The sequence below is a fragment of the Perissodus microlepis genome, chromosome 1, assembly GCF_051167445.1.
Source record: "Perissodus microlepis isolate ML-2025 ecotype Zambia chromosome 1, ASM5116744v1, whole genome shotgun sequence".
Taxonomy (NCBI): Eukaryota; Metazoa; Chordata; class Actinopteri; order Cichliformes; family Cichlidae; genus Perissodus; species Perissodus microlepis.
Window position 1 is genome coordinate 24723846 of NC_140461.1, and position 19226 is coordinate 24743071.

The window sequence follows — 19226 nt, forward strand, 5'->3', positions numbered from 1 at the left end:
GATAGGTCCATGTGCAACATACCATAAAACGTTGCAAAAAGATGTTTTCCCTTAGAGAAAGCCTTCATAGTCATATCAAAAGGCATATTTTCAGCCGGCGTATCGTGCCTGCGCCACATATGTCTAAAGAATGCCATGTCACCTTGAAATCCAAAATTGTCTTAATGTGAAAAATTCTTCTTTCAAAGACCATTTTATGATGATGTTTATACATTAGAGCAGCCCATTACCAGGGGGGAGGGAGGGTATGAGATTTTGCGTAGTAATGTGTAAAACTATAAGAAGCTTCTCTGTATAACTGAAGGAGCGCTATTAGTAAAGATTTAATCGTTCTGACTATATTAATGAGGGCGGTTTTGTAGATGACTGTATCTGCATACAAAATGCATCTCGTTTCATCTGAAATTGTAATTTTTTACTGAAATTTTTTTTGAATGCATTGCCTCATTTCTTCAGACATAATGCTGTAAATGACTTTAAAGCACCAAACTCTGGAGACAAAGCCCCTCTGTGCCGCTGGCTGAGGGACTGTCATTATTGCTTCCTTACTCAGGAGTGAAGCTATTTCCTCCTCCACTGCCAGTCTCTGTGGTGTCGAGGGAAGAGTGGCACACAGAATACTGTCGAAAAAGGTGGAAGCTTTGTGGCAGAGTTGTAATGCGTAGCACTCGCACAACGTGCTTGTGGAAGGGGGATGCTGCAGATACGCACCCCTCTCTGATGCTGCGTGCACTGCTTCTTCTGTCTGTGGTGGAGAAACCTGCAACCTGAACTCTAGTGTAAAATAACCTGAGTCTGATATGGTGAAAGGCTCTGCCATCGTTGGTGTATTATGATTGTTTTTATTCTCTCTTGTTCCTTGTTCATTAGACTATGTACACACAGAGCCTGCATGTCACTCACCATTACCTGTGTGCTTGGTAGTTAAAAAACAAATTTAAAAAAATGTATCAAAAAACCTTTAAATTTGCAGTGTTATATCGGACGACCTTCTCTTTGAGACTAGTCACAGAAAGTAACAGTCCAGTGGGGTTTTTTTTTGTATCACATAGCAAAAAGAGGCCTTTCTTTACACTAAACATCCGTTTGCACAAATCACCAGTTTGTTGCTGAAACAATGTTAAAGTAGTATCTAGACTCACACGTGCTAACTGTGGTTGTTGAGTTGTGATTGGTTTACTTGTTTGGACTGGACCCCTTTTAGGTTATTTAGAAGTTAACCCTTTAAGACCTACCATAGAACCAAGTCCGCCAGAGCTTATATTATATTTTTACATGTTGTAGTGCCATTTTTGGGAGCATTTCAAGTTGATATACATCAATACAACCATTACAGCCTAAATTTTAATAATATGTATGCATTAAGTGCATAGTAATTACATAAATTGCAAAAAAGTGCAGTAAACTACAAAAAAATTTAAAATCGTTTTTGTTTTTTAACATATATTTCTAGTTAGAGAAATTTAAGAGGCTTATCCCTCAAAACTGTAAATACAAAAAAGTTGCACAAACTAGTTTCCCACCACAGGAAATTTATTTTGAGTGTCTTCATAGTTTTATTTTTGAAATACACCAATTTCTATATACTGCAGGAAAAATGAAAATAAATATTATAGTGCAAATTTGCAAAAAAAACAGCATATGCATCAAAATAAACTATTTCCAGCAGTGCAATATGAGTCCTAAGCATCCCAGAAACGACACAGAAAGTCATAAAGTCAAACATAACTTTTAAAAACACCAGTATAAGCTCATGAGGCCTTGATGGTAAAAAAAAAACTACATTTCCGCGAAAATGACGTCACTTCCGGTTTCGGGCAGGTCATGGCGGACATGCGATAGTTCGCGCTGATGGAGTAGGAAGTGTTATGAACAGCTGATCGGATTGGAATATTATGTTTTTGTTGCTGCAAGCGCTTTTTATGCAGTTTTTGCAAAGCTATATGTGGAAGGAAACCGTGACCTAGGACAAGCTGATGGCATAAGATGAGTATAAGTACAACTCCCCCGGTTTCATATGCAAAAAAACTATTGCGCTAGCTTACGTGGTTGCAGTGCTACCGGGATTTAAAAATAGTTACGCAAAACGGAGCGTGCCGCTCTGACCGGTTTTAAAGGGTTAAGTAAGAGCCTTACTTAACTGACGACTGATTGATTGATTGGTTGATTGTCTCTAGGAAGATATTTGGATGTTAAGTTGATCTGACCCCTTGTGCATCTGAGCCAGTTGATTATCATTGCAGTGTAATTATTGTCTCCACCCCTTTCTTAAGACGTTTTTCACTTTGCTTTTATGCCTTTCGTCTTCAGTTTTTATGGGCGAGGTGTCCACCGTCTGCCTGTTCCTGTCACTTTACCTCCTGGGTAAAGTTAAGATGTTGGTGAAACTTGCACACAATGATCAACTAATTAGCCTTTATTACTCAAGGTTGCATTTGTTGCTTCACAGGAATCACTGCTCCCCTACAGGATTGGTCAGATTTTAATGAAATGAGATAAGTTTGTTGTGGACATTGCTGTTTGCCAGCCTCCTTGACTTCTCGCTGGATTTTAGTTCTTATTGGTGGGCGCAATAGAGCCAAAAGACAACAAAACCTGTAACTCTGTGTTTGCACTTTGCACATTACAATAACCTCTAAATTGTCATGAGTCATGAACCGAAAGAGCTACTATGTTACTGACGTTCTGGTTTTTTTGTGTGTGTTTTGTTTTCATGTATTTCCAGCTTCCACTGCACAAAAATGATCGGTTCCTTTAATTTTCTCTGTTTTAGATGTTTTTTTTTTTTCTGTATAGCTTTAGCTAATCCGCTCTAAGTTTTCCAGTAGGAATGATGTCACTCAGATACATAGCAACGCACAATAACAGAGGGTTTATCTTTTAGCTTACAGAGAAGGGGTTGAGTAGGAGCCACTCGCACTGCCTGATGTGAAGAAACGCATGTGCTCACAAGCATACACTGAATGAGAATAATGTGTGTTTGTGTGTGCGTGTGTGTGTTTTCCTGGCAGACAGTAAAGGACAAATGCATGTATCATACCTAACAGGGTAGGTGGAGGGAGGGGGTGTACTCTTGTTCCTGTGAATAAAAGAGAGCAATCCAGTGATGTGTGAAAGAGAATCTGCAATTTGTCCTCGTTCACCATTCCTACCTAAGATATCAAGTACACACGCAAACACACACAAAGGCCGATATGCACAAATATAGCCCCATAGAAATGAAGAGTGCCCCAAAATGCACCAGCATGCCCTGAGAATAGAATAGCACTCCAATATGCTCGTCCCATTTGTCTCAATCGGCCGGCTGTCTGAGCGGTCAGTCTTGGGACCTCAATGGGAATACAGAATAGAGTGCAGCTTTTTACACTTACTCAGCCTCACTGTACTCAGTATCTTTCTGACCTCTGTGGCCTTGCTACATGGAGCAGATACAACGCATCATTCACTACAAATCGACAACATGCTTTTGCAATTTTCATCCACGCTACCAAACAACCTAACCTCTGATCATATCTGCACAAAGTAGATCGACCCAGAACTACTGAATTTATCTCGTGTTAAATGGGTTCAGTGCTTCTCTGAGCCTTTAAGGTCTAAAACTCATATTTTAGGCCAGTAAATGAGTCAGATTTTTAACCGTCATAGGCCAAATATACAGATATACAGATACTGCAGTTTTGGTCAGTTTAGTTCCACTCAATTTACTTTGATTTTTTTTTTCTTTTTATTCAGTTCACTTCAGATCACTTTCACGAGGTTTCACATTTGGGAAACACGCAGTATGAAACAGTCAGCTGCACTTGTAATGTTAAACTAATTAATTAACTCTTTGATACAGCGTTTAATAATACTACTAGAAATCATAACAGTAAGATAACAGACATGATCCACTTTTTATCACCTTCCCTCAGATTATCCTGTATTCATTGCGGGCGCTGACTGGCTCAGTACAAAGCATCTCGTGCCGGCTATTATCGACCCATTAATTGGAAAGGGGCCCATTGTAGTGAAAGGGTTGGGCAGTACAGACAGACAGGAAGAGATGGAGCCTTAAGATCAGCCTGGAATAGTTGGCAGGAAACAGGGTCCTATGAAGTGGCTTAATGTGCTTTTTATTGGCTCGTGCGGGGTGGAGCATGTACTTTAGGTGTGAAGTGTCTCTTTTCCCTTTTTGATAACAAACCAAACAAAATACCATCGTATTTACCGTGCAGTGGGGATGTGCATTTCCATTCATCATGCTAATCAAAGCAAATTTAATGCTAATGTACAACAGACCGTTGACATTTCAAGGTTTTTTGGTCCATGTGGATGACAAAAAATAACTTTTTGAGTCTGTTGTAATAATGAAAAAGTAAAAGTTCTGTTCACAAGGATATTATTTGTTTTGTGTGCACAGGTGTGGAAAATAAATTAAACCATATAACTGGCAGGAAAACTATTTTCTGTTAATGTCCTTTCCTCCTGCTCAGTGCTAACAAAGCTGAGTTGATTGAAAAATATGCCCAAGGTTGATACCCTGGTCATAAAAGTACAGAAGGGGCACATCAATATAAAAACTCCCAACTCTCTCCAAAAAAAGAAAGAAAAAAAAACGCAGGCTGTTATCATTTCAATGCCAAACGATTTCATTCATTCTTCTCCTTACTTCGTGGTCAGATTCCAGTCTTTGATATATTCTGTGGGTGTTTTCTTTTAGTATTGGTTGAAGGCTGAGGTGGAATAAAGTGTTTAGGTAGAGATAAAGGTGCTGGTGAAAGCATGGAAGGTCAAAGAACTGAGGTGGCCCGCCTGACCTTCACACACCCTTTTTCATACCGAGCCACCGCTGCGCGCGGATGACATTGAAATACTCTATCGACTGTGAGTCAAGCTGTGCATGTGAAAAACTCTGGCACAAGTAGACATTACTCACTAAACATGACATTTAACCGCCACAAATTCAAGACACAGAGAGTTGTGCACAACACAGGGTAATTATTTGTGTTGCTGTGATGAATACTGCTACAACACTATGAAAGCTATATCTCTCAAAGACATTTGTTTCCGCCATTCCTCCCTACCTGAGCATGACTATGTTTATATCCTCGCAATAATTTTGCCTAAATATGAGCACATAACTTTCCCTCTCCCTGTGTTTTTGCTGAGAAGTCTATATATCTTGCAAGTTTTTTTCATCTTTTGTAAGGTTGTTAGCTATTTCTGGAAATTCCAGAAAGCGCATGAAGATTTTCCTTTAACATGATCAAAACCATGACACTGATCTACCCTGTAAAACTTCAAATCATACAGTGCTTTATCCTGTTTATACAGTAGGGCTTCTACCAGTATTTCATTATACTGCTATGCTTTATCACAGACGTCATTCTGTTTCTTTGCATCCATGTGCGTAAAAGCATGTGCATGTGTTTTCGTTTCCTATCGATTCGCGTTAGTAGAAGGCCCCTGTGTACGATCGGGTTACCCATATGAAATAAAGCACCACAGGGTCCAGCACATGCAAGATGCGGTTCCTCACAAACAATTTATTTTTGTGCACAAAAATAGAAAGGACAAAAAAAAGTGCAGGATATTCTTAGAGTGTCAGCAGATTCCCGTGGAGATGTTGTTAAAGGAACAAGGAGCAAATAGCATTTTAAATTCTGCACAAACAGTCCGACTAAGACTCCAGAACCGTATCGGCAATGTTCTCTATTTTCATCGAGACTGTTGTCCTAGCGCTCATTGATTATATGATGTCTGCCAGATTTGATGTTCAGCTCTGTGGTTTACTCTCAAATGGCTAATTAGCCTGCCTTATGTGGTTAATGAAATGCTCAAATCTTGGCCATGAAGGGCTCCCTTTTTTAATTTTATAGCTTTTATCACCCCTAATCTGTCCTCTGCCTTATTTTTTTATGCATAATTAATCATATGTCACTAGGAATTCTTGTTTCGCAGCAGGACTCATTTCTTTCGTGCTTACAACATACTTTTGTCTCTCTCTCTTCTCAACAGACGGACAATTTCCCCACGGAGCCTAATTATATGGGTAGCAGACAACAGTTTGTTCAAAGGTAAGGGTTGAGACCTGTGGCCTTGACTAGACATCAGACCCTTGTTTGTTTGTTTTTTTCAGCTTCATTTTATTCCCCACAAACTACTTTAACATTAACTGCGCTGACAATGAACTGTAGTGAGTAATAAAAGGAAGAAGACGGTCGTGTACATTTAATTAGCTTGAAAGTCGGTCACTAAAAATATTCTGTGTTACTAGAACATTATCACACACAGGATTGGACTCACAGCAGACAGCAAAGCTTGTGCAGTATTTTTAGAAGCGTTTTATTACATCCTAAATCCTTAAATCATTATAATAATGTTCCTTTCTTGGCATTCAAGAATGGTGTCTCTAAACTTCCTTGGAGGGTTAAAAAACACCCACTAAGAAATCTTCCACCACACTCAGCACTCACAGTCCTTTTTTTTTTTTATTTGTTTGTTTGTGTAGTAGTTCAACATTCAAAGACCCTGAGCGAGCAAGCCTCAGAGACAGCGGTCATGGTGACAGCGACCAGGCTGACAGTGACCAGGACACCAACAAAGGCTCCTGCTGTGATATGTCTGCAAAAGAAGCCCTCAAGCTGAAGGCTGCAGGCGTGAAACCACCACCTCTGGAGCAAGGTGAGCCCTTACCGGAAAAAAATGTGATTACACGAGAAATAAAGGAGCGTCGTGCAGGCCAATACACTTGAATGAGGAAAAAAAAAAAAAAGGACTCAATTCGTTTTCTGTGCTCAGCTCAAGTTATTTGTATTAATGGTTGAGCTTTTGACTTGCCTGAGCGCTCCCAATCTGAACTTATACTTGGCTACTTTATTTCCCCTACTTTGTTCTCTGCACTTTTCACATTTAAAGTGCATGGGGGTGTGCGGTTGTATCGGAGGGTGTGAGCGAGTGTGCATTCTATACACGTCCTCAGTTTATCAAAGCAGACAAGCCCATTATGTTTTTATAAGCCCAACTACTTCAGCTTCTCCATTTAGTCCCCCTTCCTCGAGCACCCGTCTCTGAAACTTTGATAATGTAACATGGAAAATGACTTAGTGAGCGGCAGGCGATGTAGCTTTGTACTGCGGTAATTAAATATGAATAATTATTCTAAGCGCTGCGGGTCGGGCAGATTACACATGACATGTGTAGAACAATAACTCCCCAGATATGAGTTGTTGGGGTCCCTCGCACCCCAGCGACCTCACATGATTCGTGCAGGGTCAGGGGAAGGAAGCAGGAAGTCAAGATCACGCACGGGTGTGGTGTAAGGTGATAGGGTGGGAAGGTGAAATTCTCCCTGCGGTTTCAGCCAGTCGTGTACATCGGCGTGCATCATTACCTGCTAGGAAAAACACAGATTGCCACAGAGATACAAATTTCCCAAGTCTGGCTGACAGGATGCAGAAGTACAGTCCTGTATCCTGAACATGGATTCTCAATAATGACGCTATTAATCCAGGGAACAGACGGGCTGTTTTTACTTCTTGCGGAAGGACAATGACAATTTGTGCAACACTCTGTGCTGCAATATGCATGTCTCACTAGATAGCGTTTTTTTTTTTCCTTTTCACTGGTTTTTAGAATGGGGAAAAAAAGCCCACACATGTTGGCAAGAGAAATTGGACAATTAAAAAGCTCCATATGTTTCTCATTTTGAAAATGTTCTCATTTAATTGTCCAAGAGGGACTAAATGGATCGCATTTCTACACACAAGACACATGACAAAGGGAGACGAGAGAGTTTGGGGCATTAGTCGGCGTGCAAAAGCTGTTGCTGGTGGTGTCGGGCGAATGCGTGCTGGCCCCGTCGGCCTTTGCGCCAGCTGCGACCCGTCCTTCCGCCCTTCCTGCGTGTTGCTTCGATCAGGAATGTCTTGTTCTCGTACAAAAGATCGCATCAATACGCACATATACGCGCGAAGGCCAGCGGTGCTGGAAGCTCAGTGAAGGGCTATAAACTGCCTGTTCTCGCTCACTTTATTCTCACCCTCTGCTCTGTTTTCAGCCCCGCTCCATGACTTTCGTTACACTTCTCTACCGCTCCTTGTTTGGGGAAATCGATTGATGTGAGATTAGACAGTTAACTGGCTGCAGCTGGCTGTGTTTTGCCAATAACATGCAGGCTTAGCTAGGCCTGTGGGGGAGGGCTGGAGCAGGAGGCCAAGCCCTGGTGCTGGAGTGGTAGTGAGAAGTGAGGTGTGGTAAACATCGCTCTGGCGGTGTTCCAGCTTGTCTTTATTAACTTGCAAAAATACCAGTTGAATGCTGAAACGCCTCGCTGTGAGTGAAACTGCACTTAAATATTACACGATGCAGTCATGGTCAGTCACACTCAGTGCTACTGTTGTCTTTATTGGTACTGAATCATTTTATGCCTAATTGATGAGACTTTCTTTTAAAAAAATAACAAAAAATCAAAGAATAAAGGCAATAGAGGAAACTCAAACGTGAACTATTAAAAGGGAATATGATGTGGCTACAGTCAGGTACTGCCTAATATTTAAATAAAACTCTCTGTGTGTGTGTGTGTGTGTGTGTGTGCGTGTGCGTGTGTGCGTGCACACTCTCGTGCTCCACATGGAAGGACGCAGGTCTGTCTATTATCAGATGGGAGAAAAAAAGGAGAAAGAAAAGGGAGATTGTCATTGGTCACTGTCTCTGGGGTCGTATTCCTGCAGGCTTATTTTCTTCAGATCTCAGCACTTAGCATCTCCTTCATAGGTCTCTCTCTCTCCCTCTCTGCCCCCCTCCTCTCCTTCCCTCGTTCATCCCATCTTAAGTCCTCTGTTTCCCTCTAAGCGTAGCCCTCTCAATTACTCTCTGTTGCTCTCTCTGCTTTCCTGCCAGAACACTGCAGCCTCATTCACTGGCTCCGTATAAACAGAACTACAAGTGCACAAAGCATGTAGTTCAAGTCCCAATCAATTCCCAACCCTGTTTTAGTCATAGCCCCTATAGGTTGTAGCCTACAGCGTATCTACAACTGTGTCTTTGTTTTTTATTTTAATTTCTATTTTTAACATTCTCTTTGGCTTTTTTCCTCCTTTCTCTCTTTTTCAGTAACAGCCACGAGTAACATACATTAACCTCGTACTGTCCGTGCAATCCATCGCCTCCTCTGATGCTCAGTGTTCAGCAGTATCCTGCTAGACAACATAATCTGGACATCTTCGCACCACAGATCACTCTCAAATTGATTAATTAGCTCCGCAAAAGTGGTAGCAATGTATTAATTAAGCTTATAATTAAGCGTATATCAAATGCATTTTTTGCCAGTTTTAAACGCCGATTAATTGATGCTCCAGCGTGCCTGCAGCACACATTAATGTGGGCTTGTCTGGCTCTAGCGGAGTGGCTGGCAGCACATCGCTCGCCTCTGTGGAGATGACTGCCACAGTCGCTATCACGAACAGACAGGCGGCAGTGGTGTTGGGAGATGTTACCCACTGATATAGCTGTCCGAGCAAATGGAGAAAGAGAGAGAGAGAGAGCTGATGATGGAGGAAGAGCAGAAAGAATAGAAGGGGCCGGATGCTGTTTAACTGTACCAGCTGACCTATCCTAATTAGCTGCGACTGGATTATGATAATCAAAACGCCTCCTGCCTTGTTTTAAAGAGAGAAACTCGAGTGTGACAGAAGAGGAGGGGGTGGGGGGCAGGGGGAGGATATGATACTACAAGGACAGTGTGGGTACAGTGAGGGAAGACAGCGAGAGACGTGTTTCTGTGACGGCATGGTAGAAAGCGATGAAATGTACTTTCCTCTGTTATTTGTTGAGGGGTGATTAAAAAATCCCCACCCCCACAGCATCCCACAGCTCGTGAATGTCTCAGAATAAGGGGAAATGTCAGACTTTTGTCAATTTTTCGCACGCACACAAACTCCTGGCACAAATATGACTAAACAGTGATGTAAGTGCACGCACAGATCTGCTACATAAATAAATGATGATGCCGTATTTAGCTCTTCGTTTCCAAGATGGTTGTCTTCTCTGTAGGTGTTCAGCAATTTATGGTGATGAGAAGAGAGTGAGTCCTGGGAGGCGAACAGTTTATATGTATAAATATATATATAATGGGTACATTTTATGAAATTGGATTGCCTCCCTGGTGGATTTTAAACATTTTCCTTGCCTAAAAAGTTGGTAAGGGATCAAGAACGTTACAATTAGAACCCAAGAAATTTGAAGTTGGTCAGCATTGGCTTCAGATTGACTTCATCTTTATTGTCAGTGCTCATACTATTGAATAGCTAAAAACATACTCTGTTATGTTATGTGAACATAATGTGTAGTATGTGGGGAATATCTGCAATTTCAGTATAAAAGTATAAAATGAATTCCTTACTTTTATACGTATTGGATATCATACTATATAACTATGCCTCCTTGGCTATAAAGCACATTATACATCACTTATTTTAATCATTAAAAAAAATTGAGTCCTCACTATGGCCTTGCAACACTTTGGAGATAAAAAATAAAAGAGGGCATGACTTTACATTTTTACATCCGAAACAATCAGGAGGAAATTAAGTCTTTTAAAAGTTATGTTGTTGAATAATAAGCTTTCTCTTCCATTGCACACTGGGAACAAACTAACTATTCAGACTTCAATCCATCTTAAATATTCACCCATCTTCCCCCCGTGGCAGCCTTAATCTTAAGACTCCTGCGTTACTGTATTTTTTCAAAGGGTCTTGATTCCCCACAATCTCGGCCTTTTTCCTTCTTCTTTTTCTCCTTTTTATTCCGAGCAATTAATTTTGAATTGCGAGTGAACCTTTTGATAAAAGAAAATGCAATTCCAAGATTAATTGACTGGTCAGAAGTCTGATCAGATGCCCTTTTCACACTTGTAGCCATGGCAACCTCTATCCTTCTCACTCTGGCCTTCAATAAACCTTTATCTGACTTGTGGAAAAGGCCGTTCCATTCAGCATCATTCATATTTCATGGACAGATAAATGCAGACACGTTTTTCATAGGGTGGGTAGATGTGTATTACATCTCTAATTTGAATCCTTCTGAAATTGTATTCAGAATGCAGCTCAGTAAGAACACTGTCTGTTCGCTATGTGCACGTACATTATTGATACAAATAATGTAAACAGTGCTTATTGTGCTTAATCATGATCACAGTGTTTATGTCATTTGAAGATATTCATATTTAGCCTTTTTTATGGCCAACTAATTCTACAAGGAACAAAAACACTGCGCACACATATTACTGAGATGTCATTGTTTTCTTGGTTGTATTTGTTAGTGCAAAGTTTTATTATAAACAGTTATGGTGAATTACGGTTTGTCACAGTCTGATGGATGAGTTCATGCCACTCTTTTTTTAAATAATAATTCTTTTGTGGGTTTCCTTTTAGGGATGAATTATTGCTTAGAATAAAAGTAAAGTTTTCAGTCAAAGTGAGTGAAAGATGGAGCAATCAGAAAGAAAAAAAAGTTCAGACGCTGTGCAATAAAAAAAAAAAAGTCAAACTGCTGAAAGACAAGCTGCTTGAAGATGCATCCTTCTTCTTGAAACATTTCCGCCGGGCATTGAATCCAAATTGGAGTCTTGATGAAATTACGGCACAGCCAGAACGTGACTCCGATTTATCAGATGCAACTAAAAAGCAACAGCAACGAGGGAGCTGAAAAATGATGACTCAGTATCAGAAAACGTGGTTAATGGTTCACATTCCTATTACTAGATCCTCCATACCTGTGATAGTTCTACACAGTGTAGCCTGCACTTAACTTAACCCCTGCCCAGTACTCTGTTTGTCCTGCATGAGCTGCTCATTAAAAGGTTTAACAGGCAAAGGGAAAAATGAATATTACAATTGGATATACTCACAAAGGGCAGCTGTAATCCTTCTGGCCTGTCAAATAGTGGGCTGCTTAGGTGTGAGGGGCTTGAGCTTTAGAACTCGCTGGTTGTCAAATCTGCTCTTAATATCACAGCTTAATGTGGATTTTTCTGCAGATTCATCTTCATACCTCCTATAAATCTTAACGTGCAGTTAGAACATTTGTACATAATCGGCTATGACAAATGCAGCATAATAGTTTCAATATGCAGTACTGTGTAGAAGCATTGAGCTTTCTGCACAGTACTGCTACTACTGAGCCTTTCATGTATGTTTCATTTTTTCTGCCTTTTAACTCATTTCAGTCCAGTTCTTGTATCTGACCTTTCTTTAAAGCAATTACCACCGAGCTATAAATCATTTTGAATAAAAAAAAGCACCTAATTCAATGAATGAACTAGTGTTGTGTCTATATAAAATAGACAACTTAGATGGAACCAATTTTAAATTGTATCTTTAGGCACATTGTTGCCAGCAGCCTGTCACAAAAGCACATATTTTCCTCCCATGTCTTTAGCTGAATGAAAAATGCCAGTTTGACAGGCACAAAATAGCATTTGTGAATCAACAAGGTGATTCCCAAAGAGCTATTAGCTGGAAACTTGGCATATCTCAGCGTGGTGTCCCGTGTGTCATAAAAAATTGAGAAAACTGGACCAGTGGAGGATGAAAAAAAAAGTAGTGGAAGGCCTAAAAAATATCTTCCACATTCGATCAGTAACTAAAAACCAGAAGAAACAGGGAAAAAAGTCACCAAGGACCTGACATAGGACCTCAGAGATGCAAATGGCCTTTCACTCGATCCATTTAGTGCTGTTCAGTGAAGCCTCATCAGATTGTCTCAGTACAAGTTTGGTAGTCAAAAAGCCATTCTTAGGAAAACAGAGAGAAAAGGCTGAGCTGTGACAAGTTACACAAGAACTGGACTAAAGTGCTAAATCTAAATTAGACGCCTTTGATTCAAATCATCATATGTTTGTACGATGGAGGTCAGGAGAGATACAGCGGTGACTGTTGGGAGCTGCATTATAGCCAGTGGTGCTGGAGATCTTGTCAAAATTGATGAAATTGCAGATGCAGAAAAGTACCATCAGATTTTGATCCACCATGCAATACCATCTGGAAAGCATCTGATCAGCAACGGCTTCATTTTTAAGCATGGCAATGATCCCAAACACACTGCAAGTGCAGTAAAAAAACATATGTGACTAGAAAAATACACGATTGAACACCATCAGTGATGGACTGGCCTCCCCACAACCAACATTATAGAAACAGTTTGGCTTTTGTAGGCTTTAAGAAGCATGAAGAATACTCCTGAAGACTGATTTTGCATCATATTCTGTATGTCAATGTATGTTTGCACATATATGTGTTTCAGTAAATGAAAATGGAAACGCAAATATATACATAAAGCAAAACTTTAGTGTGCACCCTGAGAGAAAGAGCATTGTTAATATGTTATTCTTCACACGATGTTAAAGTCTTTTTTTCCTGCAGGTTAATGGACAAACATCTGCTGAGAGAGAGGCTTCGTCTGAGACTGTTGTAATTAGTCAGTTTGCAAACATTACTCCAAACAGGTAGCATATGGAGGAGTCATAGTTTCTTGTGATGCCGTCACATCTGTCTTTTTAAACATGATTAATTGAGGCCATCAAGGTATGTTTACACCCAGTGCTTTGTGTCTACACCAGCAGAGACATGCATGTGCATGGTTCTGATGAACTCTTGCAGCGTGAGAGCTCGTTTTTATGCCTGTTGGCTCTTTTCGTGAGTAATCAGTAATTTAAAAAATAACAACAACAAAAAAACAAGCAGAGTTTTAGTTTCTCCTTATTAAGTATCTGTCCTGTCTTAGTATCAGACCACTAGAGAATCCATTTATAAGTGTGTAGCATGGCCTTGGGTAGTAGATTAGAAAATCGACTGTCATCTGAAAACAGCAGATGCTCGTGTTTCTTCTTACTGTTTGTGCAAGCCATTGAGAAGCGAGGATTTGTCTTTCATCTTCTCGTGCTCCTCGTCTTCTCAGCTTTCTGTGTCCTGTCCCTGACTGGGCTGATAGTCTGATTCATGGCAGCATCACCAGCCACTTCCCTGGTGGGGAAAATGAGAACCATCAGCAATCTGGACTTCTCACTCAAAGTCAAATAAGATTTGTGAGTGTTTGTGTGCTCATACACATGTGCCAGATCCTGTGTTCACCCCGTTCTTAGAGGATGTGGCGGTATCGCACAGCAGTGAGGCGATTTGCAGCTAAGCTAGTGGAATCCTGTTGAAAGCCTAAAATCTTGTGGGGTGAAGGGAGGGGAAATATCACAGTCTTAGGATTTCTTCTCTCTCATTACGGGAGATTGAAAGGGATTATTCTATTTTCCTCAATACACAAAGTTTTATTAAATTCTACTGTTATGATTGCAGTTCACGAAGGGTAATGTCCGTTCTTGTGTCCTTCCTCTCGAGCTGCAGCTGATGAGCTTGGCTGCAGGAATGCGAGTTCCACCTCTAAACCTGGGCCCGACTGCATGGCGCATCACCCCCTGATCCTCATTCAGCTAGTGAAGCCTCTCTCAAGCACTGTGGCACCACAGTGTTGGAGAGGATTGATGAATATCTCAGACTCTTACCACTCGGGCCGTAAATCTCTGACATTATCCCTTTCCCCTGGTAGCCGCAATGAATAATTACGGCATGTTTATGGAAGCAGTGAGTAAAAATATGTCTTATTTCATTCTAAGCACCATTACAACCTCTCGACATAGCATGATTGGACTTCTGATCTTAAAAACTCTGCAGGAAAAAAAGAAAAGAAAAGAAAAACAACACAGGGAATGCGTTTCTCCTGCTGAACCTGAATGCTTACAGGTGCCCCGGCCCATCTCTCCTCGCACCGCTGTGTAATGAGAACATGACAGGGCATTAATCCAAGTGTGTGCCCGCTCATAATACATCGAGAAGACACACAAAGCCGTTAAACACTGTGAGAATGTTACTGGAAGCTTGATGAAAAAAATGTAGGTGCCCTAAGTATAGGGATTAGAGTCATGGAGATTTAAACATAATCACACTTCAGCCATATTGTTAGGGCTTCATCCACTGTCAGGCCAACTGCAAAACCTCAGGGATGATACCGAGTATTAAAACATTCGGTTACATTCAACTGTTAACCCAGAACTGCTTCTATCTTCTTTGTTTTGTATCAGATGCCACACCTGGCAGATGAATTTGTATGCGTTTGTTTTACTGCCTCATTTGAGCGTAATAGAGCTCAGAAAGCTGGGCTGGGCGGTTTGAATAGTTTGCATGTTTCATATTTACAGTTTATACACGCACACAGTCTTGCTTGCTGTAAACACACTAGTAGCTCATATCATCATCGTCGTGTTCATCATCCAGGGAGCGTAGGCTTTCATTCTGCAAACGTAACAAAAAAAAAATAACTGCCACACGTGTTTGCGCTCTACACACCATCACTCACCCTGTGTGCGTGCACGAGAGAGAAAGACACAATCCAGTTATTTATAAGTTCCATCATCGTGACAGACGTGTCTCCTCTCCTAGTTGTTCTCTTTGTAATCACATGAACAACAACCTTGTAGATGTAGTGTCTGTACTATAAATTAAATTAACATTGTGTGCCTGAGCCCCATGGCTGTGCAGCTCTTTTCTTTTTTCTTTTTTTTTTTCCAGGCGATAACCTCTCCCTGGAAATTAAATTTGCGATTACAACAAACACAATTAGGGTATTATCTTTTCTAACTTTTGATTCAAAGATATTTTAAGATAGAAGATCTCGCACGCTAAATTCCCGGGGTTCTGGGGTTTTTTCAGCTCCTGGGTGGCACGTGGAGTATAAATTTAGCGAAAAACATCCGACAGGCTTAAACGGTTATTCGGAAGTGGTGTGTGTCTGTTAGATGCACAGACTGAAGGGCAGCAATAACTCCTGTCACCCTGGTTTGCAAAAGGCTGATTTAGTGGGTTTTAGAGCGGGCAGTGTATTACAGTCAGACCGTCCTTGTGGCTTTCTTTTTCTGCATTAAAAACAAAATCATCGATCATTGTGTGACACTGAATTGTGGGCTGCGAAATGACCATTTTTTTCCCTCCACACCCCCAACTATCCAAAAGTTAAACAAAAGAACAGTTACGAGGCAAGTTTGTTGTCACAGCGCCACTCTTGGAGTATGTGCTGCAGAGCAGCAGCAGAATTGTTCCAGTATCTGCTCTCAGTGGGTGAAACATGTTGTCCAGCACAGCAGTAGGGAGGATACTACGGAGCAGATTATAATGATACAGAACATCGTCACTCCCTGGACCAGAGCCACTCCGCGGCCATCTGTCCTCTTTACATGGACAGCCGGGCATTTGTGCTTTTGTGTGTGTGTGTGCATGTGTGTGTGTGTTAGAGAGTTTCCGATGTAATTCTAGACATTAACCAAGCTCTTTTACATATGCTTTGATAGCCTCTGCTTCCCCCCTATCATTTTTCAGCCGTATACATGACCATTCTCATCTCTCTCTCTCTCTCTCTCAGCGCTCTCTCGCGTACACGTCTGGGTTTCCAGTTTTGAGGCACGCTAGGGTTTTACAAAGAAAAAATATCTAACTTGTACTGTTAATGAGCAAGGCGCTACTTGTTTTAGTGCTCTTCAAATCATTATACATTAGATTCAAATGGAAATTAATTAACTGACTAATTGACGGTTGTCATTCTTTGCAGTGCTTACAGGCAAAAGATGAGTTTGTTAGTGGGGGAAAAACAGTCCTTGAAGGTTTACTGCTGTTGCAGATATCTGTTGCTATCTTGGCACTCAGAGCAGTGCTGGTCTCGGGAGTTTTTTCCTTTTTGTTTTTGTGGTAATTTATGACCTACTTCCACTTTGGAAACATTTTTACGCCGGTGAAATATCCAGATTTGATTTGATTTATTTTTTATTTTCTGAGGCCAAAGTTAAATCTTTTATATGCCATCTTACAATAGCTTCCTTTAACTCTTTCTAAGTCACCAAGCACCTGCAAAGAAGAAAAAAAAAAAACCCCAAACAGTTATTTATGAAAGTAAATCTGACCTTACCTGTCATTAAAGAAAGCTCCTAAACTTCAGGAACATCCTGTATAACTAGTATTAACCCTACATGCTGTTACCTGCCAGCCGTTATGCTCTTAAATGCACTGCACACGAACTTAATGATAGGGCTTAATATAATTTCCACTGTGCTGTTCCTTTGCTATGGACAACACAAGGTGAAAGTAAAAACTCGCTCTCTGCAGCTGTGGCATGGCCAGACAGTGAGTCGCAAACACCAAATGAAAAGCAGTTGTTTGCACAGAGATAATGATAATGTCCAGAGCTGTTATAAAAAAAAATACAGTTGAAGGCCTCAGCGGAGTACAGTGGAACCCCGACTTAAAAAAGTAATTTGTTCCCGAGGGTCTTTCGTAAGTCGAAAATTTTCGTAAGTCGAAGCACCCATCGCGCCTTTTGAGTGAACGATAGGCTATAGGCTAATTGCTGACTGCAACAACAGCGAAGCGCAAGTACGAAAGCCAAGGGGTTGTCACATGATTCGAAAGGTATTGTGGGCATTCTGGGCTCAGCCAATCAGAGCCAGCGGATTTCGTTACTCGGGCATTTTGCCGTAACACGGGCAGAAATATTGCCGTTAAGTGCCTTCGTAACTTGAATTTTTTGTTAAATGGGGTATTCGTAAGTCGGGGTTCCACTGTATATGTGAGTAGAATATGATATCGAGTGACAAAGTGAAGGTTATGTTTTTACTTTAAGTTAACGTCTATCAGACTGCTTAAAAAGAATACTGATTTGATTAAACTCCCACCTCCAGCGAGCGTGATCGCTTTCAAATCACGAGAAGCTAAAGAGCCGAGAGGATAAAGGCAATAAAATTTGAGACACATTACAAAGGTCACAGGAAGTGACATGTGACAGTTCATGTTTTAGTTTTTACGATCATATAATTGTATTTACATGCTGTGTTTTTGCACCCTTTTTTTGTCTTCAGTAAAATACTAGAAATTGGAAGTTTTGCCTTTGATAGCGTGTCGCAACAGCAAGAGTTGCCCGTTCTGGGTACAGTTCGTATTTTTAATGGGCTGAGGATTATTCTATGCTTTACTCTAGCCCAACGTTATGCTATGGCTTTAAATGAAGCACATATAACATCTGCCTTCGTTACAGAGTGACTGACGGAAAGACACAGCTTTTACGTTTAAGCGGGGCCGTGTTACATATGTCAGATTCACACCTCTAGACAGTTCACACAAGTAGAGATGCCCGTTCTCTTGTCAGCTTTAACAATATCGTGAGAGGTAAAGCTATGGGTTGCAGAGATCTTTCTTTTTTTCCACATGACTTTGTTTCTGATCTCACCATCCTGCTATCTCTTAATGAATTCTTGTCTCATTTAAGGCAGAAGCTCCGGTGCTGGATTCAGAGACTGCAGATATTGGTGAAGATTTTTTCTTCTGCAGTGATATCTGCTTTTACTGACAATAATAGTCTGAACACTGAATTCCTCATTTCTAACAGGTGCATACAGGGAGTGCAGAATTATTAGGCAAGTTGTATTTTTGAGGAATAATTTTATTATTGAACAACAACCATGTTCTCAATGAACCCAAAAAACTCATTAATATCAAAGCTGAATGTTTTTGGAAGTAGTTTTTAGTTTGTTTTTAGTTTTAGCTATTTTAGGGGGACATCTGTGTGTGCAGGTGACTATTACTGTGCATAATTATTAGGCAACTTAACAAAAAACAAATATATACCCATTTCAATTATTTATTTTTACCAGTGAAACCAATATAACATCTCCACATTCACAAATATACATTTCTGACATTCAAAGACAAAACAAAAACAAATCAGCGACCAATATAGCCACCTTTCTTTGCAAGGACACTCAAAAGCCTGCCATCCATGGATTCTGTTGTGTGTGTTGTGTTTTGATCTGTTCACCATCAACATTGCGTGCAGCAGCAACCACAGCCTCCCAGACACTGTTCAGAGAGGTGTACTGTTTTCCCTCCTTGTAAATCTCACATTTGATGATGGACCACAGGTTCTCAATGGGGTTCAGATCAGGTGAACAAGGAGGCCATGTCATTAGTTTCTCTTCTTTTATACCCTTTCTTGCCAGCCACGCTGTGGAGTACTTGGACGCGTGTGATGGAGCATTGTCCTGCATGAAAATCATGTTTTTCTTGAAGGATGCAGACTTCTTCCTGTACCACTGCTTGAAGAAGGTGTCTTCCAGAAACTGGCAGTAGGACTGGGAGTTGAGCTTGACTCCATCCTCAACC

General features: G+C 40.7%; 1 protein-coding gene across 2 annotated transcripts in view; it reads left to right on the forward strand.

The window, feature by feature from the left end:
* pcdh17 (protocadherin 17) overlaps positions 1 to 19226 on the forward strand; it is a 67671-nt gene that overhangs the window by 23112 nt on the left and 25333 nt on the right. For both annotated transcript variants that reach the window (XM_084936835.1, XM_084936842.1), the window contains exons 3-4: positions 5998 to 6056; positions 6491 to 6663. In XM_084936835.1, the coding sequence (XP_084792961.1) occupies positions 5998 to 6056; positions 6491 to 6663 (232 nt within the window). The remainder of the gene's footprint in view (positions 1 to 5997; positions 6057 to 6490; positions 6664 to 19226) is intronic.